Below are 14,479 nucleotides of genomic sequence, written 5' to 3' on the forward strand. Positions count from 1 at the left end.
AGCAAAGTTTTCTGATGATGCCTTCCCTCTCCAGTTGCTTGTTGTGTGTGTGTGTGTGTGTGTGTGTAAATTGTCATTTATTTGGGGTGACTGAGGGAGAAGCGGACAGAGATGACAGGGAGAAGTCTGACACTCCCAGCCCCCAGCCACTCCCTGGTGGGGCCACTGAAAACTCTGTCTCCTGGTTGGACAGAGAAAGAGGGGTCTACGCACCTTTTGTACCTCGGTCCCCAGCGCTCAGCCACATCCCCCTCCATGAATGAAGGCCACACAGTGGAACGTCAGTAGGGATCAGGGAAAAGAGAGGTTCGCAGATTTCACATACACACGGACACGCAAACACACAGATAGATGCGTCCCCAGTGCCCGCAGCCCCCAACACACTGGGAGTGATCTGTGGGGTCCCTACAAACTCGCCCCCCCCCCATATGACCATGCTCGCTCCCGGCCTCATCAAACATTTATCATGTAGCGCTCCTGCCTCGCGCCGCCGTGGGGGACAGTGAGGTAAATATGCCTTCCTTACCCCTAAGGAGCGTGGAATCTAATTATCTTCTAGAGATCCTTTGGGGATCTGCTTAATAAATCAATACAAATGATTTATAATTAGAATATCAATTATGTGTATGCAAATGTGGCCTTCTGGGTGGTTGGGAACAAGTCCTAAGGATTGAAAAGACTCTATCCCCCCACCTCTACCCCAAATAGTTAATTACATTATTTTGTTCATTCATCAAACATTTACTGAACACCTTTTCATGCCAGGCACAGAGATGGGGACCAAGGATCCATTCCTGGTCACTCACAGTCAGGAGGGAAGAACCAAGGGGGTTCTGGCGGCGGGGAGAGCTTGCTTCTGGGGGAGGAAGGGTGCCGGCGTTGGTCCTCTTCCCCCGCCCCCAGACCTCCCAACATCCGCCTCGATGGCTGAGACCCTCAGCTGAGCAGGCGGCCCTCCCAAGTCCTCATGCCTGAGATTGGAAGGGCCCCCATCTCTGGACAAGGGTTAGGCCCCACGGCTGCACCCCTGTTTGCAAAGCTGTCGGGCAGCTCTGACTCTGATCTCCCCACTCCGCATCCAGGCTGGTTCTGAGTTGCTGGGTCTACGTGGGTTTTAAGAAGTCCTGTGTACAAGCTAGTCCTGAAACTCGAAGGCCCGGTGACTGGATCTTCGTCCATTCCTTCATCCATCCGTTCATTTCTTCACTCGCTCCTCTGTCGATTGCTGTCTTCAAGCCCTTGCTAGGTGCTGGAGGTAGGGTGTTAAATCAGAGATGCATCACTCACAGAGCTCGCTTCCTGGGGCAGAAACAGACGCAGATATATAAACAAATAAGGAATTCCACATTGGCACAAGTACTAGGAAGGAAAAGGGTGGCTGATGGGGGGGCTGGGATTGGCCTTGGGAAGACTTCGGAGCAGCCCTCTAGGACCAGTGTCCCGTCCAGCTCACACCCACCCTGCCCACGGTCACCTTTTCATGCTCCATCCCCACGCCCTGCCATGTTTTCTTCAGAGGACGCCCTACCCAAGGGTTGTTTGCACCCGTGTCCACATCTCGTGTGTCCCAACCACCTGGCAGAGTGCCTGACGCACAGCAGGTGTTCAAGAAGAAGAATGATGGTGACAATGTAGAGGCGGCCGTGGGAATGGCCTTGCAGGAGAGGGAACAGCGAGTTCACAGGGCTGGTGGCAGGGCCACCAGGATTCTCTGGGCCGTGCCCCACTCCCTCACCAGGGCCCCCATTCTGAGAAATAAGCCCTCCCCCGCCCCTGTGGTCTGTTTCACCCAAGCACTCGTCCTCCATCTCCAGTTTCTCACTCCTCTTGGGCAAGTTTCTAAACCGCCCTGTGCCTCGGTTTACTCGTCTGTCAACCAGAGAAAATACTGTTATTGCCTTGCTGTTGTGAGAACGTACGAGTTAGAACAGTGCCTGGCACACAACGCTTGGTCCATGGTGGCTGGGGTTGTTGATGTCAGTCTGTCCTCCAGCTTCTGGAGGATCACTGTGAAAAATAAATGCAATGTTCACCAGTTCGGATCCCGGGTGCGGACATGGCACCTCTTGGCAAAAGCCATGCTGTGGTAGGCATCCCATGTATAAAGTAGGGAAAGATGGGCACGGATGTTAGCCCAGGGCCCAGTCTTCCTCAGCAAAAAGAGGAGGATTGGCAGTAGTTAACTCAGGGCTAATCTTCCTCAAAAACAAACAAACCTATGCATTTGGTCATGTTACTCAGTATGAAAATATTGGAATAGCCAAGGACATCCGTGGATAAAGACCCGACTCTGTAGCATGACAGAAAATCCCTCCTCCTCTGGCTCTTGCTGTCGACACTCCTTGGTGCCTCAGTCTCCTCCTCTGTAAAGTGGGGGTAAATTACCCCTCTTGACACTGTGAGGATTAAATAAGTTATACAAGCAAAGCCGTTAGTGCTGTATCTGGCCCACAGGTACACACTCAATGTGATGGAAGCAGAGGGCCAAGAGAGAGAAGACCGAAGATGCTGTGCCACCGGCTTTGAAGACGGAGGAAGGGGCCATGAGTCAAGCAATGTGGCCAACCTCCAGAAGCTAGAAAAGGCAAGGGGCCTCCAGACGGCATGCAGATGGATTTTAGTCTCATAAGACCCAATTTCAGACTTCTGACCTCCAGAACTGTAACATAATAAATTTGTGTTGTTTTAAGCCACGGTTTTGTGATGATTTGTTATAGCACCATAGGAAACTAATACGTATACTAATATACTGCCTGACACAGAGCAGGGGCTAAATAAATGTGAGAAACTATTGTTACTCCTTGCCTTTCCTCAAGCAGGCCCTGGCAGGCCTTGTACCCTGGGGCCTTTGCACATGCTATTCCTCCATTTGGAGAACCCGCCTTCTCTTTTCTGTCTGGCAATATATTTTTTTTTCTTTTTCTTCTTCTCCCCGAAGCCCGCCAGTACATGGTTGTATATTCTGGTTGTAGGTCCTTCTGGCTCTACTATGTGGGACACCACCTCAGCACAGCCTGAGGGGCGGTGCTAGGTCCACACCCAGGATCCAAACTGATGAAACCCCAGGCTGCTGAAGCAGAGTGCATGAACTTAAACACTCAGCCACAGGGCAGGGCCCCTGGCAAAATCTTTCTTGCTTTTTTCCAAGACTATTCTCTAATATCCTCTGAGCTTTTAAATTTTCTCCCAGCCTCCAGAGTAAACTTCATTGTCTCTTCATAACTTCCTTCTCATCTATTTTAGTATTTATCACAGATTGTAATTAATTTAGTGCTTTTTTTCAACTCCCCTCCCTAGACAGTGGGGTGCTTTGTAGCCAAGACTAAATGCAGCCGCTGCAGGATGCTCGTGCGGTAGATTCTGAGGAAATGCTGCTCGGAGGAGCGAATGAGTGAAAGAGAGGACCAGCAAGCGAGTGAGCAAGTGAGGCCCTGAATGATGTGGGATTTGGACAGCCGGGGGTGGCATTTCCAAAGCAGGAAAGGGGGTGGGTTGATGACACCGATGACACTGCATTTCCTCGCCATGGCCCGCAGTGCACATTCTGGTTGTCAAAGGGCCGGGGGGCCAGGGAGCAACAGTCACAGTTCGCACTGCAGAGAACACCAACATAGAAGATTGAAAGTCCACTAGAAAGAGCTTGGAAACACTAACGCATAAAGGTACACACACCCCTATGTTCACTGCAGCCATATTCACAACAGCCAAGACTTGGAAGCAACCCAGGTGCCCATCAAGGGACGAATGGATAAAGAAGAGGTGGTATATATACATAATGGAATACTACTCAGCCAGAAGAAATGATGGAATCTGGTGACAACATGGAGGGACCTTGAGGGCATTATGCTAAGTGAAATAGACAGAGAAAGTCAAATACCGTGTGATCTCACGCATACTAGAAGATAAATCAACAACAACAAACACACAGAAACAGAGATTGGATTGGTGGTTATGAGAGGGGACGAGGGGGGGAGGGTGAAAGGCCTGATCAGGCACATGTGTGGTGGTGGACTGTAATCAGTCTTTGGGTGGTGAACATGATGTAATCTACACAGAATACGAAATATATTATGAAGTATACCTGAAAGTTACATGATGTTATAATCCAAAGTTACTACAATAAAAAATAAATAAAAATAATAAAAAATAAAAATCTAATAAACCAAAAGTAAAGAAATCGGCTATTCTTCTGATTGTTTTGGCTTACAGAAAATGAGTGACTACTATAAAAAAAACACAACAACATGGGAGGGGCTGAAGGTTAAATGCCGGCCATGTGGGCAGTATGTGACTGAGCCACAATAAGAACTCTGGACGCCAAAGACGGGTGAGCTTCCCTGGCTGGTGTGCAACACTCTGCACATATTGTCACACACTGATGCCAGCTGAGTAACACATCGTGACTCTACTGGGGGAGGACAACAGAAATTCTGCATTGGGTACTTTCCCAGACATGACCCTATGCTCTTCTTTCCTTGGCTGATTTTAATCTGTATCTTTTCCCTGTGATAAACATAACCATGAGTATAAAAGCTTCCAGTGAGTTCTGTGAGTCCTTCTACTGAATGGTTGAACTTGGAGGTAGTTTTAGGAACTCCCTGAACTTGTAGGAGCTGAAGTCCAGAGATATCCGTTTTATTTTAAATAAACTTCACAATAAAATAGGACAAAAGAGAAAAAAAATCTGATAAAAATACTGTTAATAAACCTTTAATTTTAGAGCAGTTTTGGAGTTACAGAAACGTCATGAATAGTCTCTGTGTGCCCGGCACACTATTCCCCATTTTGTTAACTTCTGACATTAGTTGGTACGTTCGTCACAACCAGTGAACCACTAAGCATGTGATCACCATGCTATTGTTACATAAAGTCCATATTTTATCCAGATGGCCTTGGTTTTCCCCTGATGCCCTTCTCCTGCTCCAGGACCCCGCCCAGGACACACACGACATCTAGCCGTCACGCCTCCTTCGGCTCCTCTGGGCTGTGGCGGTCTCTCAGACTCTGCTCGTCTCTGATGACCTTGACAGTTCGAGGAGGACTGCTCAGGCATTCTGTAGGATGGCCTTCAGTTTGGGTTTTTCTGATGTTTTTACTTTTCTTTTGAATTTTTAAAAATTTTTCAAATTTTTCCTTCTTCTCCCCAAATTCCCCCAGTATATGGTTGTATATTCTAGTTGTGGGTCCTTCTGGTTGTGGCATATGGGATGCTGCCTCGGCATGACTGGATGAGCGGTGCCATGTCCACGCTCAGGATCCGAACCGGTGAAACACTGGGATGCTGAAGTGGAGCATGCAAATGTAACCACTCACCCATGGGGCCAGCCCCTGATGTTTTTTCTTGTGATTAGACTGGGATTGTGGGCTTTTGGGAGAAGATCACAGAAGCAAAGTGCCCTTCTCACCACGCCATGCTAAGGCCATGCTCTCGACATGGCTCATCAAGGATCACTTAGCTGATCACCTGTTTGCCAGGTCTTGATACCTGCTCACCACAAGGTTGACATAAGGGGAGCCATATTGTAGAAAAGAAACCATATTGTAACTTTTTTTTTTTTTTTTGATGAGGAGGATTTGCCCTGAGCTAACATCTGTTGGCAATCTTCCTCTATTTTGTATGTGGGTCGCCACCACAGCATGGCTGACGAGTGGTGTAGGTTCATGCCTGGGATCTGAACCTGTGAACCCAGGTCACTGAAGCAGAGCATGCCGAACTTAACTATGCCATGGGGCTGGCCCTTATATTGTAACTTTGAATGACCTCTGACTAACTGCCCCAGCTGGATTTGCACCCTCCAGGAGATCCACCTGCTCTGTGGATTTTATGACCCCTGCTTGTGTATGTACCTCCCAGCTGCAATAAGATGATAACTTTGTTCTTTTTTTTTTTTTTTTAAGGAAGATTAGCCCTGAGCTAACTGCTGCCAATCCTCCTCTTTTTGCTGAGGAAGACTGGCCCTGAGCCAACATCCATGCCCATCTTCCCCCACCCCATATGTGGGACGCCTACCACAGCATGGCTTGCCAAGTAGTGCCATGTCTGCACCTGGGATCCGAACCGGTGAACCGTGGGTGGCTGAAGCAGGACGTGTGCACTTAACTGCTGTGCCACTGGGTCAGCCCTTAACTTTGTTCTTTTGAGTTCCTTAGGAATGTGATGACCCCCAGATGGAGAGTCTATGCTCACAGCCATCATCAATGACAACTGAAAGACCTGCTGTGGCAACTCCCAGTCTGTCACACCAGAGGGTCAACATTCCTAACCCCCTCCCCCATAACCCACTGGCCCATATAACTGCATCAAGATTCTCTGCCCCCTTAAGATGGCTCTTTCGGACATTAGTCGGCCATCTTCCCTCTTGCTAGCAAGCTGTAATAAAACGCCCTTTCTCTGCCACCATCTCTCCTCTTGACAATTGGCTTTTGTCTCACAGTGAGCAATGGTACCCTTTGTCAGGTAGCAGTCTCTCCTTATAAAGTTACTATTTTCCTACTTTCCATTCTGTCATCTTTGGATGGAAGTCACTAAGCGTAGCCCTCACTCAAGGGGTAGCAAGTTATGTTCCACTCCTTGAAGGAGGAATAGTAACATAAATTATTAGGAATTCTCTGTCTTTTCTGCTCTATTTGTTTATTCAATCATTTATTTATGACAGGAAGACTCAAGGATATTTATTTTCTACTCTGGGTTACAATCCAATACTACGTTATTTGTTGTTGTTGCTCAAATTGTCCCAGCTTTGGCCATTGGGAGCTCTTTCATTGGCTCCTATGTCCCCTTCGACATGCCGCCTGGTTTTGTCTTTTGAGCACGTACTTACTTTCTGAAACTATAAGATGCTCCAGGTTCATCTCATATATTTCCTGCTACCGCATTAGAAGCAGCCATTTTTCCATGGAGTCCGGGTCCCATTTATTGGGAATGATATTAGAAACTAAGATCTGAGACCTGGGTGCAATAAAAATATTTGAATCTGAAAACTCTGTTCAGGAGACTCCTCTTTCTGGGAGGAGAGAGGATTCGATATTCTGAGCAACCCTTCCCAACGAAGCAAGGCACATGCTGGATAAAATGTTCTAAGAGCATTGAATGTTCTGATGACAAAAAAGAAAGGGAGGATAAAACCCTTCGAGGTAAGCTGAGTCCTGGAGCTGGGTTTTGTCCCGGGAAACTGCTGAAGTCTGTGAACGGTGCTTGGATTTTCCTAGTCTTTTGGGTTTCATAGGATGCAAGATAAAGGTCAGGGCCCACCCAAGGCGGGGAGTCTAGCAGGGTCCTTCAATGTCCATTGAAATGAAAATACTTCCCCCAGCTCCAAAGTGAAGGGAAAAGGTCATTTCCCCCAAGAATCATGAACACAGGGCAGCCTCTCCAAAGGTTGGTAGCTCCCTTGGCTAGTGCCCACTCCCAACCCCTACCTGGCAGAAGCTAAGGCAGCCCTTCTGGAGGAGCCCCCTTCCTCCAAGGTGTCACATATTGTCTATTCCACAAACTGCTGCAACAATATTTCCTATCCCACGTGTCCCTCTAGGACCTCACCCCTCCCCGATCAGGAGGTAGAGTCTCTGTCCCCTCCCTGTGAACCTGGACGGGCCTCTTGACCGCCTCAAAGGATACAGTGTAGTGGACAAGCGGCCCTGTGTGACTTCTGAGACTAGTTTTGAAGAGGCGATGCGGCTTCCAGCTGGCTCACTCACTCTCTGGCTGTCTGTCTCTCTCTCTCTCAGGACACTGGCTTTCGAGCCCTGAGCTACCATATGGAAAGTCCCGCCATCTGAAGCCTCCGTCTGGAGGGAGCATGCGGACAAACCTGTGAAGTCAGAGAGAAGTGGCCATGGAGGCCCCGTGTTCCAGCTGGTTGGGTCCTCCCAGCCAGGCGCCAGCCATGTGAGCACCTGAGCCTTTTGATGATTCCAGCCTGGTGAGTGGAGAATACGGATTTGCCCAAAGAGAGGTCCGGCCTTGGCCCCGCTTCTGCAGGATAATCTCTGGGCCCTTGGAATGTCATGCCTGATAAGAGTGTCTTTGTTTGCCTGAGGACCTTGAGTCATACTGGATAGTCTTCACAACGTGATTTAGGGCAGGGGCTGGCAACATGCATTTAGTCTGAGGGAGGGGGCTGGCCACACCACAAAGACCCACAGTGTGACCTAGGGTGGAGGCTTGAGTCACGTGATAGTGTGGAATCTGAAGACTGAAATCAACCACATGGGCAATCAGTGGATCAATCACGCCTACATAGTGGAACCCTAATAAAAACTATGGACACAGAAGCTCAGGTGGACTTCCCAGGTTGGTGATGCTCCATGTATATTGTCACACATCGACGCCAGAGAGTAACTTGTCCCAACTCCACAGGGAGAGGACAAGGGAAGCTCCACATTTGGAACCCTCTGCGTTGTGCACTTCTTCCCTCGGCTGATTTGAATCTGTATCCTTCCCTGTAATAAACCATAACCATGAGTCTAACAGCCGTCAGTGGGTTCTGAGTCCTGCTGTCGAATTATCATGCCTGAGGGTGGTTTGAGGAGCCCCCCAAACTCACAGTTGGTGTCGGAAGTGAGGGTAATCTCAGGAACTGTGACCTCTAACTTAGTAATTGGCCCTAGATTCCCTGTGCAGCTGCAGCCATTGTCTTTGGGAGGCCACACGAGAGACCGTGAGTGAGAACCGCCTAGCTGAGCACAGTCTTAGTCACTTAACAACGGGGATGCGTTCTGAGAAATGCGTCGTCAGGCAATTTCATCCTTGTGTGAACATCACAGCGTGCACTTCCACAAACCTAGACGGTGCAGGCTCCTACACTGAGGCTCCGTGTGTTAATCTTGCGGGACCACCGTCGTATATGCGATCTGTCATTGACTGAAACGTTACGTGGCACGTTAGTGTACTAATAGAACGATTGTTGATCTTTGCAGCCACTCTGTTTTGGAGGGATCAGCTGTGTGGTGATGGGGAACTGCAACACCAGGCCTCAAAGAATTCCCATCAATAAGGTGAAAGAGCGTAAAACACACAGGGAAACTGGACACCCTGAGCAGACAGAAACGACGGAATCAAAACTACACACACTTCAGATATTGAACAGGATATAAAAATAAGTGTGTCTGTGATGTTTAAAGAAACAGAAGAGGGTGTGGGAGTTATGAAGCTGTTTTCTCTCAGCTCTAAACCAAGCCTCTGCACGCCGCTCTGAGATCCTGGGGCTGGGGCTCTGTACACTCGTCTCTCCTCAGGTTTTGGCTTTCCTGTCAGGCTCCTTCAGTGGAGGCACTTGAGGAAGACCTGAAGGTGGGAGGGTAAGAAGGGACTTCCTGTCTGCGTTGTGTTTCTGTCAGTGTCACCTCAGCAGCAACACTTCACCTGGCAGCAGTAGTTGTTCCAGTCTCTGACTTTTTTGGGGTATTCCCAGAAGCAGCCTCATTGCATCCCCTCTGAGACCCCCAGGACTGGTCAGTTAGCTGTCTCTCCTCAGAAGTCGGCCCATCCTCTGAGCTCTTGGGGTCAAATGACCCTAGACCTGCCCTCTGCTCCTCTCCTCACGCAGGAACGTAGCCGCCTCGCACAGTCACTACCCTTGGGATGTCTCACTGTCCTCCTCTTTTGGCTTTTCAGTTCTCCATTACCTGATTAACCATTTCCTTATGCTAAATTATCTTTGTCAAAATAACGGGTGTCATTTCTGCTTTCCTGGCTGGATCTTGACTAATTAGGGTACTTGGTACCAAGAGTGGTCCCGAGAAGCAGACGCTCAAAGAAGGGATCCTGAGACTGATGGGGCCACCCCCTCGGGCCTGATTGCAGTGCGATGGGATACGGAATACAAGCAGGGTGTACTGGAGTGGGCTCATGCCAGCTCGCCAGCAACGATGGTGCACTTCTATTTTCAACTCTGTGTTCAGTGACATCCCAAAGGTAGCTTACAAATCAGTCATGGAAGAAGTGTTTGCACTACAGAAATCTGCCAAAACTACAAATCAGAGTTCTTTTTTCCCCAGAGAGCCAGTTTAGCATATACCATGGGTTACAAGTAATCTACAAGTAACATGTAGTGACATCACTGCTAATCACACTCTCACCTATGTGATTGTGATATAGTGCCCACAGAAGCAAGGGCCTCGGAGAGCCAAGTGGCTGCTACAGTTATGTGGTAGTGACAACAGGACTGTGGCGTAGCACAGCTGGGTCTGAGGTCACCACAGCTATTATGGAAAGAAAATGACACGCTCTTTAAACTCTCAGCTTAAGACACAGTCAGAAAACCAGAGAGATTCTGTGGAGCCCTAAAATAATCCTGTATTTCTTATAGCTATAGGTTTTTGACCTTGCTGAAAATCATACCCCAAATTTGATTGGGCAGGTTGCAGAATTACGACATAAATGGGCTCCATGGACTTGCGGAATCTCAAGCAGTTTACTGGATGTCTACTTTGTCCGGCTGAGAGCTGGCCAGAAACACAGATGTACACTGACTGGTGGGCAGTGGGTGGCCAGGAACAGACATGGCAGAACCAGATTGGTGAGAAGGAGGTGTGGGGAGGAGGTATGTGGCTGTCTCTCAGGATGGCACAGTGTGAAGACATTGGTGTCCCATGTAAATGCACACCCAAGGGCATCCATGCACAGTGACTCTAATAATCAAGTGGACAAGGTGTCACATTCTGTGGGTGTCAGCCTTTATTTCCGGCTTTGTCATTATTTGCTCCTTGGGTTTATTTACAAAGTGGCTATGGTGGCAGGTGTGGAAGTTCTGCATGGCCCCAAGAACACAGACTTCCAACCTCGTCAAACAGACCTGGTCACTGCCACCGCTGATCGCCTAAAGTGACAACAGTGAAGACCAACACTAAAACCCCAGTATGGCTCCATTTCCTGGGGGGAGGAGGGGCCTGAAACCAATGTTAGAAGCCTGCCAACGTGACCACTCAGGTATGTAAAAGAACAAAATAGAATGTACGGACTTAAAAAAAATAAATGAAATGAAAAACTCCTGGAACAGGTTTATCAGCAGCTTAAGGGAGAATTAGTGACTGGAAGAGAGGTTTGAAGAAATATCCAGAATATGGGAGATAAACATGAGAGATTAAGCTGTGACAAAGAGGTAAAGAGACATGGAGAATGGTGTGCGAGAGTCTCAGTGTTTACAGACTTCCCTCTCTCTCTGTTTCTTTCTTCCTTTACCACAGCCCAGAGTACTAAATGCACTTGCGACTCACTACATAGGTATATGTATAGGTATGTTAATAAATACAACCGAAACAAAAGCTTCAGGAAATAATACAATTCACACTAATATTTTCTATTCACTTTCTTTTTCAATGCTGGTAACAACCTACTAAATTGATTTTATAAGTCACTTTTGGGAAACAATGTACAGTTTGAAAAACATTGATTGAATAAACTACTAGTCAGACTTCCAGAATAAAAGAGAGAGAGAATGAGGCTCAGGTTATATTTAAAAGAGGTATCGTCACAATGCTCCAATGTGGAAGAACCTTGAAGACATTATGCTAGGTGAAATAAGCCAGATACAAAAGGACAAATACTGTATGATTCTACTTATATGAGGTCCCTAGAGCAGTAGATTCATAGAGATGGAAAGTGGCATGGTGGTTCTTGGGGGCCGGGGTGGGGGGGTAGTTCTTATTTACTGTGCAGAGTTCCAGTTTTACAAGATGAAGAGTTCTGGAGACGGATGGGGGTGATGATTGCACAACATGGTGAATGTATTCAATATCATTGAATTGTTCAGTTAAAATGATTAAGATAGTAAATTATATGTTATGTGTATTGTACTACAATTAAAAACTTTTTTAAAAAATGTCGTCTAAGGATTTTCCAAAATGATGAAAAATACCAATCAACAAATTCAGAAACACCCGAGGATTCAAGCAGGATGAATGCTGTATACTGAATGTTTGTATCCCCCTCGGGGAGGTGATTAGGTCTTGAGAGTGTGGCCCTCAGGAATAGGGTTATAGCCTTATAACAGGGACCCCAGGGCCAGCCCGGTGGCACAGTGGTTAAGTTTGCACATTCTGCTTTGGCGACCCTGGGTTTCCCAGTTTGGATCCTGAGTGCAGACCTATGCACCACTTACCATGCCATGCTGTGGCAGGCGTTCCACATATAAAGTAGAGGAAGATGTGCATGGATGTTGGTTCAGGGCCAATCTTCCTCAGCAAAAAGAGGAGTATTGGTGGCAGATGTTAGCTCAGGGCTAATCATCCTCCAAAAAAATAAAAAACAAACAACAACCAAAAAACAGAGACCCCAGAGAGCAAGAGAATACTGACCATGAACCAGGAAGTGGGCTCTTGACAGCCACGGCATCTTCCCAGCCTCCAGAACTGTGAGAAATAAATGTTTGTTGTTATTTAAGCCACCTAGCCTATGGTATTTTGTTATTGCGGCTTAAATGGACTAAGATAATAAATAAAAAGATACATTGTGGTAAGTAAAACTTCAGAACCTCAGAACAGGGGGAAAAACAGATTTTCTTGGAAGGAATGAAGAAGAGATTGTCATCAGAAACCTCAACAGTAACAACGGGAGCTGGAATCCAGTGGATGGTAACTGTCACTCCAGAAAACCAGCCAAATTATCTTTTAGGAAGAAGGGCAAAATAAAGTCATTTTCAGATGAACAAAAACGGAGAGACTTTGCCCCAACAAACCCTCACTGAAATAGAATTTAAAGGATGTACTTTGGGCACAAGGAAAGTGATCCTAGTTCTAAGTTCTGAGATGCAAGAAGCAAAGATGAGCAAAGAAATTGGTAAATGTGTGGATGAGTCTAAACTAACATCAACTATATAAAGCAAGTTAGTAATGACTCATGGGGTGAAAAAGGGAAAGATTAAAATTAAAATAGACCACAATTAAGGCATATAATTTAGAGGATGAGTGATTAAAGTATCTGAAAGTACTTATATTTTAAGAGAGCAAGGTAAAGATATTTAAGAAATTGGCCTTTCATAAGATAAGCACCCATGTCAAATTTCTAGGGTAATTACTTAAACAACAGAAATAGAGTGTATAAGAGGAAGAAAAATGGAATGAGAAAAAAATCAGCCCTAAAGAAGCAATAAATGAGAAGAAAAAGAAAAAACAAGCATGACAAATAGAAAGCACAAAATAATATGATAGAAATAAATCCAGATACAGTGTTTATCAGTAAATATAATAAGTATAAATGGACCAAATGCTCTAGTTAAAAGACAAAGATTATTTTTTTAAAAACTTTTTTATCATGAAAAATTTAAGTGTACAGAAAAGTGGGAATAGTACAAAGAATACCCATATGTCTGCCATGCAGAGTTAACATTTTAACTATTTGCTGTGTCTGTTTCATCTATATACATATGTATAGGAGACTATTAAGAACACATATTTTATGTGGTAAACATTATATACTGAAATAAAACTTAAATGGCAGTACTGATGTAGAGTGTTCACTTTTGAGGCCAAGGAGATCTGGGTTCCCAGGAATTTTTAATCACATAATTTGTGTGGTTATTTATTCAAAGGCTTTCTCTCCAATAGGCTCTAGCGAGAGGGTAGGAACAAGGTCAACTTTTCTGCTTATTGTATTTCTAAATATTTGTTGCCTCTATTAGTGAAGGATTCAGCACAGTGCTTGTTATACAGTAAACATTTAATGTAGAGTAGCTATTATTTATTATAGCTGCCGCTGTTGTTATTGAAAGCATTCAGCAGAATGGCACAAAATAAGCAAGCAATAATTGGTAGCTTACTATATTTATATTTATTGTTTACCACATGTCACAGCGCTTAGCACACATCATTCACCTATCAACATTACGTTTATAGGGAGAATAAATAGTACTTTCATTATTATTCAAAGTCTCTAACAGTGCCTGGCACTACACAAGCAAAAGAAAAGTCAAGTTTATTCTTCTCATTACTATTGAGTAAAGCACTTCACACAACGGCTCTTTCCCTTGGCCCCTGAATAAGTAATCTTCGCGGTGACAGTCCTCGTTTCTAGGCGTCCCGGACCCGCCCCTCCTCCGGACCTCTAGACGCCCCGCCCCCTGCCGCCCGGCAGCCCCGCCCCCCCGGCCAGCGCCGCGCCTGCGCACTGTCCCCGGAGGGGGGACGCGCGCGCAGGGCCGAGCCGGCCAGCCTGCTGCGTGCGTGCGTGCGTCGCTGCGTGCGTGCGTGCGTGCCGTGCGCTCGCCGGGCACCGCGGCCTCGCCCTCGCCCTCCGCCCCTGCGCCTGCACCGCGTAGGCCGCCCCCCCCGCGCGCACCCTGTCGGCGACCCCCGCCCGCGCCCCGGCCGGCCCCCCCTTCTAAATTTAAAGGGGGCGCAGCCTTCCCGCCTCCCGCTCCAGGTGACCGCTCAGGGGTCTCCCGCCTGAGGTGCCCCGCCGCCGAGGAACATGGCGAAGGTGGAGCAGGTCCTGAGCCTCGAGCCGCAGCACGAGCTCAAATTCCGAGGTAAGCCCGGAGGC

The 14,479-nt window shown here is 47.0% G+C and overlaps 1 protein-coding gene across 1 annotated transcript in view; it reads left to right on the forward strand.

Moving 5' to 3' along the window:
• The first annotated feature begins 14,126 nt into the window (after window positions 1–14,126).
• The window catches only part of VAPB (VAMP associated protein B and C), a 54,420-nt gene continuing 54,067 nt past the window's right edge, over window positions 14,127–14,479 (forward strand). The window contains exon 1 of the mRNA XM_046678496.1: window positions 14,127–14,465. Within this exon, the coding sequence (XP_046534452.1) occupies window positions 14,408–14,465 (58 nt within the window). The 5' untranslated portion in view covers window positions 14,127–14,407. The remainder of the gene's footprint in view (window positions 14,466–14,479) is intronic.

Source organism: Equus quagga, chromosome 12 (assembly GCF_021613505.1).
Source record: "Equus quagga isolate Etosha38 chromosome 12, UCLA_HA_Equagga_1.0, whole genome shotgun sequence".
In the NCBI taxonomy this organism is placed as follows: Eukaryota; Metazoa; Chordata; class Mammalia; order Perissodactyla; family Equidae; genus Equus; species Equus quagga.